The sequence below is a fragment of the Maylandia zebra genome, linkage group LG16, assembly GCF_041146795.1.
Source record: "Maylandia zebra isolate NMK-2024a linkage group LG16, Mzebra_GT3a, whole genome shotgun sequence".
Classification (NCBI taxonomy): domain Eukaryota; kingdom Metazoa; phylum Chordata; class Actinopteri; order Cichliformes; family Cichlidae; genus Maylandia; species Maylandia zebra.
The window spans coordinates 2,135,492-2,153,601 of record NC_135182.1 but is presented as its reverse complement, the minus strand read 5'-3'; the positions used below and the strand labels follow the sequence as shown (position 1 = coordinate 2,153,601).

Here is an 18,110-nt window from a genome sequence, read left to right as displayed (position 1 = left end):
CATTCCAGCACATAAAATAAAATATTTTTTGTGTTTTCACTCACTCTTTCAAACAGATGCAAGTAAAACACAGCAGAAAATAAATAAAGTCAAAGACTCAGCGGTCCTTTTGCTCTATTTTCACCTGTAAAGCAGGAGCAGGGTAGGCAGAGGGTTACCCTGGTGTAGGTGTGCTGCGGTCAGTTGAAGAATCCGCGCGAGTGTCTCTGTGAGTTTCCCATTACGTCGTAGCTACTCGGTGCTTGTTTGGAAGTTTAGGGGTTTTTTTCGCTGTAAAAAGAAGTTTTCTTCCCACGCACAGCGGACACTAATGTTTTTGTCACTTTTTATGGAATCAAACTCAAAGTAAGGTCAGTACTTCCACGCTTTAAACGCTGCACGCTCATACTCTCTCCCGCACTCGATATATTATCCATTGTTGATCTGCACACAGCTGCTGTCACCAACGTCGCTTACGTCACTGTCATGAGACATTCTCGCAAAAAAAATCACGGTTTTAGTAACGCAGTAACGCAGCGTTCCTACGGGAAAGTAACGGTAATCTAATTACCGATTTTGCAATAGTAATCCCTTACTTTACTCGTTACTTGAAAAAAGTAATCAGATTACAGTAACGCGTTACAAGTAACGCGTTACTGCCCATCTCTGGGTATCGGACATAAAAAAGTGGTATCGTGCCATCTCTAAACCAAAGTAGTTTTTTTTGTTTTCAAATAAAGCCAGATAAATTTCATTCTCTTACTGCAATAATAAGATCTGTAGTTCTTGCTTTGTAAGCACTAAACCTCTGGTTCACTTAGAAATAATGTCAACATCTTTTTCAGTTTTTGCACTCATGCTGTAACTAGTTTTGGTGGCCTGTATGATGATGTCAAACACATTACAGAGCTGGTTCATTTTCACATATTTGACGACTCTCAGTCTCAAAAGTATGCTGCTGATCTTAATTTAATTCAATTCAATTTGCCTCTAGGTGCTTTATATTCTGAGATAAAGACCTCACAATAATACAGTAAATGAACTGGGTCGCCATGTTCCCTGTAAAAAGATTAACAGATATAGGAATAAAATGAGCAATCCACTGCAGATAAAGCTCAGCAGGAAAGCTGGAAAAGTCTGTCGTCAGAGTGTTTCATGTGCTTTGATTAGGCTCCGTTGTGGACATATACACGGACAACTGGAAACCCAACAGCTGATTAGTCCTTTTACAAAGACTGGATTTTAGAAAATAATATATAGATATCAAGTATGTGATAAAACCCATACCTTCACTGTTAAGAAGTTATATTGCAGCATCTTGGACTCAATTGTTTGCGTTTGACTGTTTTAATTTTTGAATGCTCCAAATACCACTATTGGCATTCACACTCCATAGCACTAGGTGGCGATAATGCTACTTGCCAGAAACAAAAGTGCATCCGCTTCTGTTGCTAAAATTATGCTACACATAAAAAATGTTCAGAGCATGCCAGGTCTTACAAGTTTAACCTTCTTCTGTTACACTGTTTGTCTGTTAAGCTTTAACTGGAAGTTAGCATTAACAGCCATTTAAGAAATCTAACGATAACCTAAGCTAGTTAGCTGTCTACTCGTATAAGTTCTGATAGCAGCTAAGATAACTGAACGGTCATCTAACCGGGCTAATAGCGAGAGTAAACGGTAAGTGGTGTGTTTGTCTCCCATCTGATTTGGGCGTTAAATAGAATTATTTAACGCCCAAATCAGCGCTTTTATCAATGAAAGGAGCCTCGGATACAGAGAAATAGTCTTTATAGCGGCGGTTAATGTTACCAGAATCTGTCAAGTTCGATGTTGTTTCCCATACACAGTGTGGCGTCTATGTCAATACAACGCAACTAAAACTTAACTGAACATTTGTACACTGTCTTTCTTTCGAACCCATTCATAGTCACCTTATTAAAGTTGCTGTAAAGTACAACGTCGTTCTCTTGTAGTCTACAGTCACTGGTATATGTCGGCATAAAGTCTCTGAAACTAAACAAGTTGGTCCATGGTTGAGACATCCAGCACCTCCTTTTGCATTTATGTGGTATGGTCAGATGAAGTAGTGTTTGTTTGTTCGTTTGTTTGTTTTGTCCATGCTTCTGGTGTCTGTAATTCCGATTACCCAGCTTTGAGTTCAGGGTCTTATTGACTCTTGCATTCTTGCATTCAAGGGGCTTTTTTGAGTGTTAACAGTATTATTTCAAAGTGTACTGTAACCTGAGCTAAATTATCTGTGAAAACGTTTGCGTAAATGTGGACGTGACTATTGTAACGTAATGTAATATACGTGTTTAAACTGCTTCTGTGCATGCAGGTAAAACGCACGAACCATCTCCTGCAGTTTCTCGGTCCGAACTCATTCTCAATGGATGTCAGCATTGCTGTATCACTAATTCGAGGCCAGATGGGGACCGTAGTCGAGCGAGCAGTAAATGGAGCGGTCGAGACTGTGCTGGCCGAGATGCTTAAAGTGGTCGGAGTCAAATTTGAGGAGTTAAAGGCTCAAGTGGTGCAGATGAAGAGGGACATGATGACGCTGCAGAGTGAGAAGGCTCAAAAAGAGAAGGAGAACGATAACATTCGGGCCAAGCTGCGTTACACGGAGCTGAAGCTAAAGTACTACAGGCAAGGAGTGGAGGAGGAGCTGCAGCAGAGAGCCTCTGCTTCTACCCTAGTCTGGATTCAGCCACCAACTCTAACACGAACACAGAGAAGCAGATCTGGCATTTCCCCAACAAAGACCCTGTCATCGTTCTCAGTTCAGGCCAGGACTGCTGAGGGAGCGTTGATGAGGAACAGCAACAGTACGTACCAATGAAATGCTTGAGTCCTGGTTTCTCTTGTGCTGACTGTACTCTTTCTTATGTTTCTAGTCCCAGAATGCACCTCACCAAACAGCATGAACAGGCAAAAAGTCAGAGTGTCCTGCCCTTCAAACGTGGCCCACGCTGACTCATCTGACCTGCTGCTTCCTGCTTCACTCACTTTGAATGTGGCTGGAGAATCTCTGGACAGCAGTACAGGTACACAGTGCGTGCGTACATGTTTTCTCTCTCATCACTGAGAACATCACTAAATCTTTAGATGAACATTACCGTAGTTTTACTATTACTTTATTTTTTATTTATATAGCACTGCATCACAGCAGCAGTTTACTCAAGGCGGGTGTTGCTACTTAGGAGAGTAGCAAGCCCTTAGGCAATGAGCTTAATGTAGGTTGGCATGTTGTGACACAATGTAGCCTTACACCAGTGGTTCTTAACCTTGTTGGGGGTACAGAACCCCACCAGTTTCATATGTGCATTCACTGAACCCCTCTTTAGTGAAAAATAAAATAGGATTTTTTTCAAATTCAAGACATACATATATTTTTTACTGGTGCACAAAATGAGCCTTGCATATCACGGCTGAGGCTCTGCCGAAACCCTGAGACAGACTCACCGAACCCCTAGGGTTCGATCGAACCCAGGTTAAGAACCACTGCCTTACACTGATATGTTAGACTAAGTACATGTTGTTTCTACAGTGTTGTTCTGTCCTAGCTCAGACCCAGTTCAGTGTAAGAAAGTTGAAGAGGTGGATGAGTGTGAATGGGCCATTCTGCACTCTAATACAGAAGGCATGGATAGTGCCATAGCCTCGTCTCCTGCCCCGGCTCCGAATTTAGATGATGGGCAGCAGTCAGGGGATTCCTCTCTGTCTCCAGATGGCGCCACCTATGCAGCTAGCTCCACGCTGCTCTTCTCTGTTCCAGAGGTAACAGCTCATTCAAATCAAGTTTTCCAGATTTGATATATCACAAGGTTTTGTTTTGTTTTTTAATTTACATTTCTTTAAAAAAAAACCCCTGATAAAACGTGTTTTTGGAGTATTAAAGGAAATCCTGGTAGGTAAAAAGGAAACCAGGGATATATTGTCAGGAGTCACTGAAGTAGGGCTGTTCGATATAACGATATATATCGGATGACGATATAGAAACGTCTATCGTTTCATTTTACGCTATCGTTTGTTTTGTGGTGTTGCAAAATAAACTGTTTACAGCAATATTTGTTCATGGTTCTGATGTCACTGTAGTTATTATTAATTTCTTAAAGTTCTCTCTTTCTCTTATATTTAATATAACCACACTACGGACGGACAAGCGCCTGTTTTTATGCGTTGTCGTTAGCAACAACCACAGTAAAACCATCGCATGTCCGCTTGTTTATTTTCCACATAAACCTTTCACAATAAAGCTCAAGATCCTGTTGAGACTTTTCAAAATAAATGGAATCACATGAAAAAGTATGCAGAGTGTTTACGGATGAGAAGTAAAAAAGAGCCGCCAGGTGCTAAAAAATAAACCTTAGACTAAAACGTTAGAACAGGCTTCTCCCCGCAGCACGCCGTGTAAGAAATACTCACAAAGGAAACGGCGCCGTTACAACTTCTGTCTAAAAATGCATCGTTAAAACACTCGACTCCAGCTACACGACACCCAGCTGGAAACACTTCACCTGCCCGAGATTCACAGAATTTACAGAAAATGTTAAATTTTTTGTGATTTATATTGTTATCGGGACGATAGATGTTTTATATTGGGATATGAGAGTTTGGTCATATCGCACAGCCCTACACTGAAGCTTGTCAGGAAGCATGGAAGCAGAAAAGTGTAATGGCACAGAGTCAAAACATTTGCCTCAGGGCTCGATCTCATCCTGCTGGCAAGGTTTATATCGTATGAGACAATGCGCTACAGAAATGAATGCATGTGTAAATGACCTGAAATGAATACAGTTCCTAAAACTGTATTTTTACATTCTAACACAGAAATATTTAGACTTTCTTTTCAGTTCAGTTTTATTAAGCCTTATGTAGGTATTTTAATAAAGTACAGGCTCTTTTATTTTCAATTTCCAAGCTAATGCACTTGTAAATTCCAGTTTGTCTCCTGTTTCAAACTAGGTGAAGCATGAGGCACAGGAAGAAGAGAAGGAGGTGATCTATATAAAAGAGGAGCCAGAGGAAGAGCAAGAGGTGATGGCCACCCTGCTGCTTGACTGCCACGAACAGCAGGGTCATCAGCCAGAGTCAGAGGTGAGGTTACAGTTGTGGGGCACAATTTTCAAGAACATAAGTTACATTTGTGTTCACTGTAACTTTTATTTAATCTAAGAGCTGTAGGGCACTCGGGGAGTACATGTCCCATCGTGGTCAAGTCTCTATTTGTTTTAAAGGTTTAACAAGTGGTTCTTCCTTTTCTCCATCTACTGTCAAAGACCAAAGAGAATATATTGATAAACAGCTGCTAATCTCAAAGTGACAGCCACTTTATTCAACCTTAAAGATGTTCTAACTTTAAATATTTATTTTTAGCTAGGATGTCCTTATCTAAAGAGCTTGCATGAAGCAGAGACAAAGACAGAATGCATGGGACATTTTCTTGGGGGCAAGATCATCTCCCCCTCCCTTTTTTTTTTTTTTCTCCTCCATAAGTTGCATCCTGGACGATGAGCATTTGGATGTCAGTCTTTGCACCATTGTAGTTTAATCCCAGCCGTTATCTGACACCACGCTGTGAAGAAGTCTTCTATAAGCTGGATTGTCTGAGCGCTCCAGGTCTTTTAAAGGATTCTTAGTAAACGCTCGTTCACAGCTTTGCTGGAATTCATGACGTTGAAAGATGGTCAAACAAAAAAGATAAGGAAACGTCAAAGGACCAAACATTGAGCGAGTGCACTGACATTTATATGAAGTGGTGTTAAAAACTGTTTGCCCCCTTCCTGACTCTACATGTTTCATCTCAAAAGCCACACATCATGCCGAGATCTAAGAAACACCTGAGAAACAAAGTCACTGACATCTGAAAAGGTTACAAATGCATTGTTGAACCACACTGGGAGCCATTAAACACAAATGTGGTGAAGCTTCCCAGGAGTGCGGCCGGCCTACCAAACATTAACGAACCGCAGGCTTTACGTGTCTCAGTTAAGGTCAGAGTTCATGATTCAACAATAAGGAGTCTGGGCAAAAATGGCCTACATGGGAGAGTTGAAGGAAAAAGCCTCTGCTACACACAAAAGCTCATCTCACATTTGTCAGAAAACATCTTGATGATGCCCCGGACTTTTGGGAAAATACTCTGCGGACTGACGAGACAAAAGCTGAACTTTTTGTTCAGTTTGAGTCGCATTACACGTGGCTAGCACAGAAAAGAAACATCACAGCAACCTGTGGTGGTGGTAGTGTGGTGGTCTCTGGCTGTTTTGCTGCCTTAAGAAAAACAAAATAAAGACGTTGGAGGAGCCTGGTCCTGACCTGAATCTGCCTGAGGTGCTGGGATGTGAGGCTGTTCACTCTGCTACGTGACTGAATCACAAACAAGATTCCTCCACAGCGCTGTAAAAAACCTCTTTGCCAGTTATTGCAAATGTTTGATTGCTAAGAGTCGTCCAACTAATTATTATGTTTAGGGGGCAGTAAGTTTTTCACACAGGATCGTGTAGGTTTGGATTTTTCCCCCTTCACTTAGAAACTGCATTTTGTGTTTAGTTCTGATATTTTTGTCTAATATTTACATTTGTTTGATGATCTGAAACATTTTACTGTGACAAACATTCAAAAAAAACTCTTTTTCACACCACTGTACTTCTTTTTGTGTTTCTGACCATTTAAAGCAGTTTACACTACAAAACACTTTGACTCAGGCACGTGCCACTGTTACTTTATGACATATCCACAGCTACGGCCATTTTAGCATTACCAGTTGCACGTGCATGTCATTGGACTGAACAAATGGTTGTAAGCTCAACAACAGACTGAAGGACAGTTTTGGAAAACTCTCGTGGAATCCTGTTATTGCAGACTATCGAATACAATGAATACTTTCATCTCTGTGCTCAGCCTCAACCGTCAGTGACAGAGTGCCCAAGTGCTGCAGGAAGCCAAAGAAATACTACAGCCTTCAGCTCAGCTGGACGAAGCACCCGTGAGTTGATGTGAATAACTGTCGATCATGTCTGTATGCTTCTAGTCTAATTTTACTAGATATGATAAAAAGTTCTGGGACTTGTCCTAAAACCTTTTATCCCTCAGCTGTAAAAGGCTTTCGGGATGGTATCGTCACCCTGCTGGGTTTCCAGGTGATGTTGACACTTGAGTTTTTGGTTGCTATAGCTCGAGAACAAAGTGATGAAGGAGGTTTATCGCTGTGACGTGGCTTAATATAGCCTCACAACTGGAACTTAGAGTGGGCTCTTTCTGTGTGTGCACTCTCAGATTCAGCACCTCAGTCAGCTGCCATCTTGCCACCTGGCGTCCCACCTCGCCAAGCCGTGCGACCCTGGGCTAAAGACCTTAGTCTTTATGAAGAATACAAAATGCGGAGGAGTGAGCTTCGTCGCCGAAACATGACAAAGCGCAGAGAACTGGAGAAATCGTTACCTCAACCGCTGCTGGCAGATCTGGTCAGTCCACCTCAAATTGTTGAGGACAGAAGGTTTCTGCATATTTACGTTAAAAAAGTGCCTCATTTATAAAGGCATCAAGGGAACCTGAAAAATAAAGGTGATTTTGTGTTGAAGGTGCGGGAGCGTCGAGAGAAGACCAGACTGAGGGTAGCCAGGTGGAGGGCAAAACGGAAACTCCAGGCCTGCCTTAACCAGATGCAGGTCGGTGATTCCACCACAGTCTCTGCACTCAGACATTTCTTTTGGAAATGGTCTGTTTCTTTCTCATGAATGAGATCTCCATCTCTCAGGGCTTAAGGTGGAAATTGATTAAAAACATTTGCATGGAGATTTTGGTGGTCAGTGAATAAAAACATTTTTGCAAACTATTTTTGACGTATTTCAGTAATATCAAGAATTTAAAACGTGTATATGACAATCAAAAAGAAATTTCACAATATTTTTCATTTTTACCCAAAGTTACCTTGAATGCTTTGGGAGGCATTTCTCTGGTAGCTGCCAGAGTATTGTTTACCTCAGTGGGTGTGGACTGTTCACAACTATTCAGTGTAGAGCAGAGGTCTCGGACCCCGGTCCTCGAGCTCCGGTGTCGTGCAACTTTCTACACCTGAATACAATTAGCAGGTCATTAGCAAGACTCTATAGAACTTGACTGCACGCTGAGGTGGCAGCTCAGCCATTTGATTCATGTTACAGCAGCTCATGTGTGAATGAACAATAAAAGTGCTTTTAGAAGGACATTTTTCCAAACACTTACTTAAACTTACTTGAGTAGGGTTAGGGGTCGCCACCTCAGCATGCAGCCAAGTGCTATAGAGTCTTGCTAATGACATGCTAATTGTAACAAGGACACATGGAAAAGTTTCAGGACAGCGGCCCTCGAGGACCGGAGTTTGAGACCCTGCCATCAAACATACATTCCTGGCAGGTATTAAATCTCGAGTTGGTCGTGTGACTGTTGTCTGTGTCAGCGACACACCGCTGCGTGATCACTGACAGTGATGAGTGTTAGTGTCTGTGATATCCAGTGTTGCTCAAGTTAGTAAGTAATTAGTTACTAATTACTGATTACTTCTCCAAGAAAGTAATCCCGGTACTTTACTGATTACTTATTTTCAAAAGTAATTAGTTTCATTACTTGCCTTTTATGAATGTGTTACACAACCTGAAGACGTAATAAAGCAACAGACCTTTCAGCCCAATTCTGTTTTTTCTGCATAATCCATCTTTCATCTGTCATACTGGAGCTGCTAACATAAAGTAGTGTAAGTGAGAATGTGAGGGCTGTACCGTGGGAAAACACAACCTGCTTTGGATTCCTGGATTCAAAGGGAGTGTTTTCTGTTTCCATTGCATTGTTTTTCAACGGACAACAAAGATGGCACAGAGACATTCAGCAACACAAACTCAAGTCCATATCTGACGACCTGTCCGTTCATGTTTTGGAGATTATCATCATTTTATCAGTTTGTGGCTGCCTTAACAGGTGTGCCGAGAAAACGTAGCCAGCTGTTTGATTTGATCATCTGTGTGATCTGCATATATTTGTTCTTGATTGTGTCCACACAGTGTCTCTGCCTGCCTCACAGACTCTTGTCTCCACCCGGTTTCCATCACATTATTCTGATACTAAAATCTTTGTCTGCTATAGATATAGATGTAGATGTATACATACATCTCTCTCTACATCATGTATGTATGTGGTTAGAGAGAGATGTATGTGTAGAGATATAGTTTATTTTATTATTTATATGTATATCTATGATATTTTCAGAATTGAATATAGGAGCGTGAGACTAACAGGAGTGGCCTCCACCTCTGCTGTTAACTCCAGTTTCAACGTTTCTCCTCAGTCGAAAGCAAAAGGAGAATCAGGCACTTTGTAATTCACATTAGAAGTTCAGTGGTGCAGCAATTAGCCTCACAGCAAGAAGGTCCTGAGTTCGATTCCACAGTCCAAAGACATGCAGTTAATTGTTATTCTTTGTCCTTCTGTAACTGTAACCCTCAGAGAGCCTCTCAGTCTCGCTGGTTATTGACCTGTAGTTGTAGATCTGTTAGAAACCTTCTTTGGCAAATTGAAATTCACACCCATTCTCTCTGTCTGTTTAAAGTTGAATAATTAAGCTGCTTACCAATCAGCCACGCCTTTGCTGCTTTGTTCCCTGTCAGGCCTTTGGAGACACTCAAGGTCTTTCTCAGACTGGCTTTGCCATCAGCAGTCAGCAGCAGCCCAGATCAGCTTGTGGTAAGTTGTGGCTCAGATGACTTTTCACACATCTTTTCAAACTGCCTGCTGCTCCTCAAAAACACACTTTGGAGCTCAAGTTCCAAACTGTGAATATTTAATGTTCATGTTATATTTTTCCTTTTTATTTTAAATAAATTTGCAGGAATTACAGTAATTATGAGGTATCGTTTATAGACTTGTGAGAATTTTTCTCCATTTTGGAATAAGGCAGTATGACTAAATGGGAACTGTTGAATCTCCAAATACTTTCCAGATGTACTGCACACTGGAGCCTGGATGGTCAACCCTTCCTTTTACTTTGCCAGATGGAAACTGTAAAAGAAGTCATGTTCACAGAGAAAACTTTCTAAGCCAGCCGTATATAAGTCCAGTAAAGCTCACTGTCTGCTCAGTGAGGCTCAGCAGGTGGTGCTACACTTTTCATTTGTCACTTCAACCAGCTGCTCTATGTTGTGTTTCAGCTTCCACCTCCAGCACTCAGCAGAGACAGAGCTCGGCATCGAATAACATCCCACGGATGTCTACATCCACTTCCACCCTGGTTCTGAAAGGCCCCAACATGGCTCCACATGAGCACGCTGTGGCACTTTCCTACCCCCATGGCAACATCTCTCCACAGAGACTCTCTCTGACAGACACTATCTTACAGTGAGCTAACACTGCTCCATTCACAGAACTCAGGTTTATCTTTACTCGACACGTAAGGAAACCAAGGTTTCGGGTCAGCGTTTGCAGCGTTTGCAGCGTTTGCAGCGGCCACTATGGATCATTTTGTCTTAAATGTTGTAATCCGGTACTGTCAGTATCAGAAAGCCCCAAATCCTTAAACTAACATCCATCACACAGTTAAATACACAATAAACATTTGCCATACCCTTCACAAGGACTATTGTTATTTTCATCAAATCTCTATGTTTATATGTACAAACCTTCACTGTATCCTTTAACATATCAATACTGAACGTGCAGCTAGACTGGATCATGCCAACTGATACAAGACTGCCAAATCACAACAGTGTTTATAGTGTAAGGCAAATACTGTAACCTCAACAGTAGGATGATCCCTTTAAGCAAGCACTCTAATAGGAGGAAATGAGGCTCAGGGTGGGCAGCCATCTGCTGCGACCAGTTTGGGAAGAAAAGAGGAAGACGGGACAAAGGACATGCTGTGGAAGAGAGCCAGAGATTAATAAGTAATGATTAAATGCAAAGTGGCGTATCAATGCCAAAAAGTGAGTGAAGAAGAAACATTTAGGCCTATTGCAGCATAACTAAGAGGACTCAGGGTCACCTGATCAACCCAAAATACGTGCTTTATCTAAACTGAAAGTCTGAAGCCTAATCTTAATAGTAGAGAGGGTGTCCATCTCCTGAATCCAAACTGGAAGCTGGTTCCACAGAAGAGGCGCCTGAAAGCTGAAGCCTGATCCCATTCTTCTTTTAAACATCCTATTTAGGACAGAGGACAATAACCTTGTTTTAACTGAATTTAGAAACAGGAAATTGGAGGTTATCCACGTGTTTAATTACTTTAAGACATTCCTGTAGTTTAACTAATTGTTGTGTGTTATCTGTCTTCATGGACAGATAAAGCTGAGTATCATTTGCATAGTGAAAATATGTCTTCTAATGATACGGCCTAGGTTAAGCATATATAACTTAAACAGAATTGGTCCTTGTACAGAACCCTGTGGAGTCTGTATAGGATTCCCTATTTATATGGACAAACTGGAGTCTGTTAGATATGATTCAAACCACCGCAGCACAGTATTTTAATTCCCAAAGCATGCTCTTATCACTGTAATAATATATCATGGTCAACAGTATTGAAGCTTTAGTTAATGGTAGGACTTCAAAGACATGTAAAGTAATTACAGAAGTAATTACTGTAAGTAATAATGTGTTTGTACTCGGTCTTTGCTGAATGACGTGTGCCTGATAAATGAAGGTATGAAATCCAGACGTGTTATTGACTCACATTTATTTATTCTGGTTAAACAGATTTTGTTTTCCATTTTCATCATCTTAAAATGTTAATATGTTAACTTTCACTGGTTAGTAACATTTGGAAAACATTTATTCAGACACAGAACGAATTAAAAGCAAATGGCCAGCCTTCATTCTTATTCCCGTTGATGTAAATGACTGTTTTAAAAAGTGAGACCAAACATCTACACAACTTCAATATTCAAAAAATGGAGACTTTGATCATTTGGAAAAGCTGTAGAGCTGCAGCATACACACACATAGTTTATCCGTTTAGCCGCTGATAATCTTGTTGGAGATGGCTCCGGGTAGTGTGTAGAAGAGCAGGGCAAGGAACAGCGCTGTGATCAGCAGAATGATGCCGATGATGATGTACTTCTTGTAGCTTCGCCACACCAAGTGAAAGAAACATTTGAAAGGGTTAACGAACCACGAGAAGGAGGTGTCTGGACGACTGCGGGAAAGAGGAGAAAAGCAAATGAAGTGGTTTAGTTCATTACAGATTCTTACAGGCTGAGATGATTACGATGCTTTAGCAACCCTGAATGGGTCACCTGAGAAAGTGTCTAATGTTACGACATTAAAAACGTGATTCCAGAAATCATAACGGCGTCCTGGTGCATCCAGATGATGTGCATTATAAACTGACGGCATTTTCATATTAAATACTAAGGTTAAATGGAACAGCTCAAGTGGGAGAGGGATTTTATTCTGGCACATTAAACCAGTGAATCTCCTGTGTCTGAAAATTAAAGCATATGAGTAATAAGACTAAAACTTTGAATGGAGCAGCTCTCATTTATAGAAACCAAACTGTGAACCCCTGAACACATGACTTCATTTGCAGCTTCTCTCCCACCATAACAGCCTCACAGACATCGTGTCTGCTCCCAGACAATAAAAAAACCAAACAAACCCGAGCAAAAATTACTAAAAAGATAAATGACTCGAGCATCAAAAAGTATAGAATAGAAAAGAATAGAATACATAAGAGAAAGTAATATGATATCCTCAACTGCACCAAAAAGTAAATGAGTAAAATGTGGATCTAGTGTTGTGCAGTCTCTGGTCTGGGAGCGTCTGGCCGTGTGTTATTGTTCTCTTGTAAATGAGATTACACCTGGATTGATCTTTGGGAACAGGCCGTTTATTCTCTCTATATCTATGTGTGCATTGATGCACACATAGATATAGCTCCAGGTTGGGGGGTTGACTCTGTATCCAGTAAGGACCCCCAGGCTACCCAAATATTATTGAAAATGTGTAAATATACCTCAGATTTACAGAAATGTCCCTGTATTCCTTTGACGCATTTTTCGTACATAAATTAGATTGTATTCTGACAGATAAACAGAGCCTTGTGTGGTTATGGTTACTTTGGTTTTGGTAGTGGCTCTGGCTCCTTGCGGGCACGGCCAACAGGATTTTTCTCCGACTCCTCAGCTGTCACAAGATGGAACTCTGCTTCCACTTTCCCCTGGAGGAAGATCGATTGTTTGATGATCTGTATTTGCCTGACTTTATTTTTACATTTGTTTATACACTGCATGTGTGTGTTACTGTGTACTTACGGTCAACTCTCCTGACTTGGTGAAGGGCCACCAGCCTCGTGCTCTCTTCTGCTGAAAGATGGAGATTCTCTCAGTCCCATCTGTCAGCATGTCCGCCTTACACAACTTGGCTGTTTTAGCTCCCCGAGTAAATCCATGGAGGTCTAATTCTAGTGTGCCTGCAGACACACAGTCAGTCAGGTGCACTGCCGTGTTTTATGCAGCCAACACCAGAATCTCTGAATCTCTTTTGTCAAGTTGTTTTTGCCTTCATTCAAGTCATGCACATTTTATCTCCATTATTCATCCTGACTCTCCAGTGCGACTTCTAATACTTTTTGCCATTAAAGATTGTCTTAGAAGGTTTGTCATGTCTTCATGTTTCTTCTGCTTTCAGTGCTTTAAACATTTAGCACCATCTTCAGGTTTTGGGGGTAATTGTTAATAGTTAGCAGGAGTAGTCTTCCTGAATTTCTGCTGTTTCCTGTCCTCCACAGGAATGATTCAAGCATGCTCCTTATACGTTCAAATTGGCAATATGTCCCTGTATTTAATGCCATTATAGCAGCATTTCCCTGAACACAATGCAGTAACACTTTCTATTCTTCAGTGATTGTGAACTAAAGGTGCATCGGGGCACATCACTGTGAAAGAACAGCTCTGCAGCAGAGACATTGAGCTGTTAGCCGTTAAAATGTGTCTGTACTACCTGCCCCGGGAATTCTCGCATGTTATCGCGATAACAGCGTAGCCCCCCCTCAGCCAATGCGGATGCAGCCTCTTACTCCGCTCTGTGGTCAGCAGACTGCAAACGCAATCTCTGAGAGCCCTTTTTGAACATCTGGGGACTATATTGCATCACTGGACTCAACACTGCCCACCTTCACCCAGTATGTGACATGGCCCACCAGAGACAATAAAACATTGGACTTACTGTATGCCAACGCAAAAGAGGCATACAGTTTATCACTTCTGCCACCCCTGGAAAGATCTGATCACAACCTGGTGCACAGGGAGCCACCAGCCACCCGCACAGTGCAGAGATAGTCGGAGGAGAGCGAGGAGGCTCTAGAAGATTGTTTTGAGTCTACTGTGTGGGAGGTGCTTTGTGACGACCACAGGGAGACTCGCAACTTTCAGCCTTTTCGCGGCCTTGAACCTTACTGCAGGCTCTTTCTTGTCTTCTTCTCTCCTATCTGTCCAATAACCAGTCCGTTTAGCATAGTGAAGTCAAACTCTGGACCTTTTTTGTGACGCAACAGTGCTAACCACTGTATCACCTTAGTATTTTATGTTCATCAGTGAAATGTGTGTGTATAATTGCCTCTCCGTGTGAATAGGCACTTATGCATACCCACCTAGAAAGTCGTCAGAGGAGAGTGTCTCAAAGTCCCAGACCTGCAGAATGAGGATAGCAGGAATCTTCTGCTCTGTTTTATCTAGAGAGAAAATACTCTCTCTCTTCCTCACCACCACTACCTGTCAGAGGTAAAGTTGGTAACGATGTGATTCTGTAGCAGCTATTTTATCTACATCAGGCTTGGAGCCGGAGCTCCTAGGACCAAAGATCACACAAATATGAGTACCTTTTCAGCAGGCAGGTAGCTGAAGGGGAACACGAAGCGCCAGTTGAAGTTTCCTTCTCCAGTCAGAGAGTTGTAATGCACATCAGTTTCTTGTCGGTCATCTTCTAAACCTTTCAGCCAGCTACAACGGTAGATTTGGTAAGGTGAGAGATTTTCTAGCAGTGCTTTTTATATAAAGGTTTAGCTAGCTAGTTTAGCTTTTTGGGCTGCAAGGCGCTAACGTGTTGACACCGTGCAGCCCTCACACGATCCACGTTAACTCGCTAACAGAGATATATTCAGTACATTCAATGTGCTGTTCAATAAGGAATCAGCCAAGCTTACACAACAGACAGCAAACGTCACTTTAGTTTTGGAATTATTATTTCCAAAGCTAAAAAAAATATTTATATTGCCAAAAAATACCAGGAACAAATAGATTTTTTTACCCCTTGATGTAAATATCACTGAACTGTTGACCAGTGAGGAAGTGGCTGTCCTCCAAAATGACGTCCTCTGTGTTCCAGATGATAATACGCAGCTCGTATCTGCACAAACACATCTGAGTTTGAATGACCGCATGCCAAAACAACGTTGACAGACATTGTTTTATTACGTTTTGGTAAGTCTCACCCTTTTGGTTTTCGAGGTGAAATGTCCACTGGAGGTCCTGGATGTGGCAGGTCCATTGGAAACATGTCTACCCACATCTGGACCTGACCCTACATGTACATGCACACAGATGTAGGCAGTTGACCCAGAAAACCCAAAAAGCTTAAAGGTTGTAAATGCATGAATAACGATTATTTTTTACCAGAATACTAAACTCAAACATACCTGGTCCATTCCAGGCCGGGCCTTATTAAACAGAGTTCTGGTCTCAATGTGCTCTGGTACCAGTGTGCATCCTACACCTGGGATCTCAGCCCAGCGGTGTAGGATCTTCAGTGACAAGTGTTCATAGGACTCCACTGGCTCGTCTGAGGGATACACACGACAATGACAAATCAGACTCCTATATACATGTTCTAGCTCCAGCATATTTTCTTGATCTATACTATCTTTCCCCACAGTGTTGGATCATAGGGATCGAGTGATTGTTGGTGTTCTCTCTAAAACTGAAATGACATCTCCAGCTACTGATGGGGATATTTATTACTTATGCAACTGTTCTCACATTGTGTTGTACTTACATTTTATATAGCGCTTTTCCTACTCATACTGACAGACAAGTGCTTTAGACTACAAAGATGGAATTGCACCTGATTAAAAGGTATCACGTGGACTCATGCAGTAAATGTCTGAATACTGTTTCTAAATGTTAAGTTAAAAAAAATAATCATGCAGCTGATCTAGAATGCCCTATATCTACCTTCATGCATGAAGAGCGTTTTGCCAGTGAAAACCTTCTCTGACACAATGATGCGTCCTGGACTGAAGTGAGGACCGTCCAAACCGCTCTCTCTGCACATCTTTGCCAACAGCTCTGATGGCTTCAAACAGTCTCTCCAGGCATTGTAACCCTCACTGACAGACAACAAGGAAGGAACAGGAAACGCTTCAGTGCGAGGGATTCATAGAATGCAGAGTTGTAGATGGATATAAATGCCTGGAATTTCTACTCCTTTAGTTGAATTTGGTAGTTTAATGTAATAGAAAAAAAGTAATGTAACTATGAGGTAGGATAGTAATTTATTGAAGTGACCAAATGGAATAAATAACTCGGACTTTGATCTGAAAGAGTTCAAACGTCCAGGCTTACAGACTATACTCAGCAGGGAGTCCACAGGTGCCTCTGTGTTTGCTGTAATATCGGTTCTCAAGGTCAATGCGGGTCTCTCCAATCAGATCGTCCCCTCCCACCAGGTCGTGGTCATAGATGAACACTGACAGCAGAGACTCCTGAGGAAGTGTTGCCTGCATCTCAAAAGATCTGGAAGAAGGAGAATAGAAGAAGTCATATTTAAAATGTGAGACAATTCCTGAGAAGCTTTACCAGTTATTTACCTTCCAAAAACAGGGTTTAGCTGTTTGGGAATGTAGTTGTCTCTGTCTTTGATTTCATTTTTGCCAAGTCGTAGAACAATGTAAGGGTCCGCCTTCCCATCCGGGTCAGCTGGGTGCAGGTTAGAGGCCTGGAAAGAGAAGGGGTATCATAAAAGAACTCACAAACAAGGACTAAAACTAGTACTTTTAACGGCACTATTTGTAAATTATTCTGTTTACTTTTTTTTAAAAACCTTCCATTATAAAATATGCTATAGTTCAAGATGTCTACTGCTTAATGTTATTATTTCAGCTGCTCCTTTTAGAGGTCACCAAAGCGTGATCAACAGGCAAGTGTAAGAGATGTTCATGCACAGGAAGGGGAGAGTACAGTCCTCCTTTAGGTAACAAGGGACTGGGAATCAGGGATTGACCTTTTGTCTGAGTGTAAATCTTGAGGAAGACTGTGCGAGACATCCTCCCGCCCTCGCTGTGGTGTTCACAGTCGGGCTTTTGTGGTTGTCAAGTGTTGCAGTGCTTGTTTGGGCTGTAAGGACAGCCTATATTAAAGTACTGGTTGCTTACGAAAAGCTCCGTTTGAAATGTAATTAAGTGCTTTGCTACAGCTTTTAATGAGCTTGGTGCTGAATGTTATTTGGCCTCTGAATATGAGACCAGATGGGTTTAACAAATGTGGTGACAGTTTTAACGAAGGTACTTTTGTGTAATACCAGTTTCCATCACAGAGTGGTGCAGCTAGTCAATGAGCCTAAAGGAATAGAGGTCCTAATGTGATTGGTCACTTTCAAAACAGTGACACCACAGGCTCTGTGATGGACGGGTTCAGTGTTAAATGGAGTTAGGCTGCAGGAGTAACATAGGCGCTGTTTTAAACTGCATTTGTTTGAAAAATGAAGCTTTGAGAACAGAGCTGATGTGAGAGCCTGAATCTCTGGCATCACTCGCACAGCAGGCTCTCACATGTGTGATGGCTTCCTTGAAAACTCAGGCTGCTGAGTTCTCCAGGAAGTTAAATTTAATTGTGTGGCAATCAGAGATGGGCAGTCTGATTACTTTTCTCAGGTAATGTTCACTCTGTGTGGGAAGAAAACTTCCTTCTACAGAGAAAAATTAAACTTCAAATCTGAGCGAGCAGCGAGCACGCTGCCACGGGAATGTGACATTCACAGAGAAACCCCCGGACCCCCCCACTGACATGACCGCTGTTGGCAAGCCTCCACCCACCCCAATAGACAATAGATTTAAGAGCTGCTGAATGTTTGAATTGGTTTATTTTTGCTGTGTTTTACTTGCATCT

General features: G+C 41.7%; 2 protein-coding genes across 7 annotated transcripts in view; one reads left to right on the top strand and one right to left on the bottom strand.

The window, feature by feature from the left end:
* The first annotated feature begins 210 nt into the window (after nucleotides 1–210).
* On the top strand, nucleotides 211–11,665 carry si:ch211-67e16.4 (uncharacterized). 4 transcript variants are annotated; one of them, XM_076874661.1, is made up of 10 exons: nucleotides 211–350; nucleotides 2,321–2,810; nucleotides 2,880–3,029; nucleotides 3,533–3,762; nucleotides 4,951–5,082; nucleotides 6,889–6,973; nucleotides 7,264–7,451; nucleotides 7,569–7,655; nucleotides 9,627–9,702; nucleotides 10,167–11,665. In XM_076874661.1, exons 2-10 carry the CDS (start codon nucleotides 2,372–2,374, stop codon nucleotides 10,355–10,357), a joined length of 1,578 nt encoding a protein of 525 aa, XP_076730776.1. In that variant the 5' UTR covers nucleotides 211–350; nucleotides 2,321–2,371; the 3' UTR covers nucleotides 10,358–11,665. The 4 variants fall into 4 exon arrangements, with proteins under 4 accessions (XP_076730776.1, XP_004572005.1, XP_004572004.2 ...); XM_004571948.5 differs by lacking the exon at nucleotides 211–350 and adding an exon at nucleotides 1,398–1,659 and having other exon boundaries at nucleotides 3,713–3,762; XM_004571947.5 differs by lacking the exon at nucleotides 211–350 and adding an exon at nucleotides 1,398–1,659 and having other exon boundaries at nucleotides 3,623–3,762.
* Nucleotides 11,666–11,678: 13 nt separating this feature from the next.
* Nucleotides 11,679–18,110, bottom strand: part of fer1l6 (fer-1 like family member 6) — a 73,111-nt gene continuing 66,679 nt past the window's right edge. For 2 of the 3 annotated variants that reach the window (XM_024805445.2, XM_024805446.2), the window contains 11 exons: nucleotides 16,814–16,941; nucleotides 16,569–16,739; nucleotides 16,179–16,333; nucleotides 15,644–15,786; nucleotides 15,440–15,528; nucleotides 15,256–15,354; nucleotides 14,828–14,948; nucleotides 14,600–14,720; nucleotides 13,263–13,420; nucleotides 13,068–13,168; nucleotides 11,679–12,145 (listed from right to left, as the gene is read on the bottom strand). In XM_024805445.2, coding sequence (XP_024661213.2) covers nucleotides 11,965–12,145; nucleotides 13,068–13,168; nucleotides 13,263–13,420; nucleotides 14,600–14,720; nucleotides 14,828–14,948; nucleotides 15,256–15,354; nucleotides 15,440–15,528; nucleotides 15,644–15,786; nucleotides 16,179–16,333; nucleotides 16,569–16,739; nucleotides 16,814–16,941 — 1,467 coding nt within the window. In that variant the 3' untranslated portion in view covers nucleotides 11,679–11,964. The remainder of the gene's footprint in view (nucleotides 12,146–13,067; nucleotides 13,169–13,262; nucleotides 13,421–14,599; nucleotides 14,721–14,827; nucleotides 14,949–15,255; nucleotides 15,355–15,439; nucleotides 15,529–15,643; nucleotides 15,787–16,178; nucleotides 16,334–16,568; nucleotides 16,740–16,813; nucleotides 16,942–18,110) is intronic. The other variant, XR_003024948.2, reaches the window with a different exon arrangement.

Excerpts from the sequence above, each read along its gene's own strand:
- si:ch211-67e16.4 (XM_076874661.1), top strand. The coding sequence starts at position 2,372 with ATGGATGTCAGCATTGCTGTATCACTAATTCGAGGCCAGATGGGGACC. Across the intron at positions 2,811-2,879 it reads GTTGATGAGGAACAGCAACA|TCCCAGAATGCACCTCACCA; the intron begins GTACGTACCAAT and ends TTATGTTTCTAG. Across the intron at positions 7,452-7,568 it reads AACCGCTGCTGGCAGATCTG|GTGCGGGAGCGTCGAGAGAA; the intron begins GTCAGTCCACCT and ends TTTGTGTTGAAG.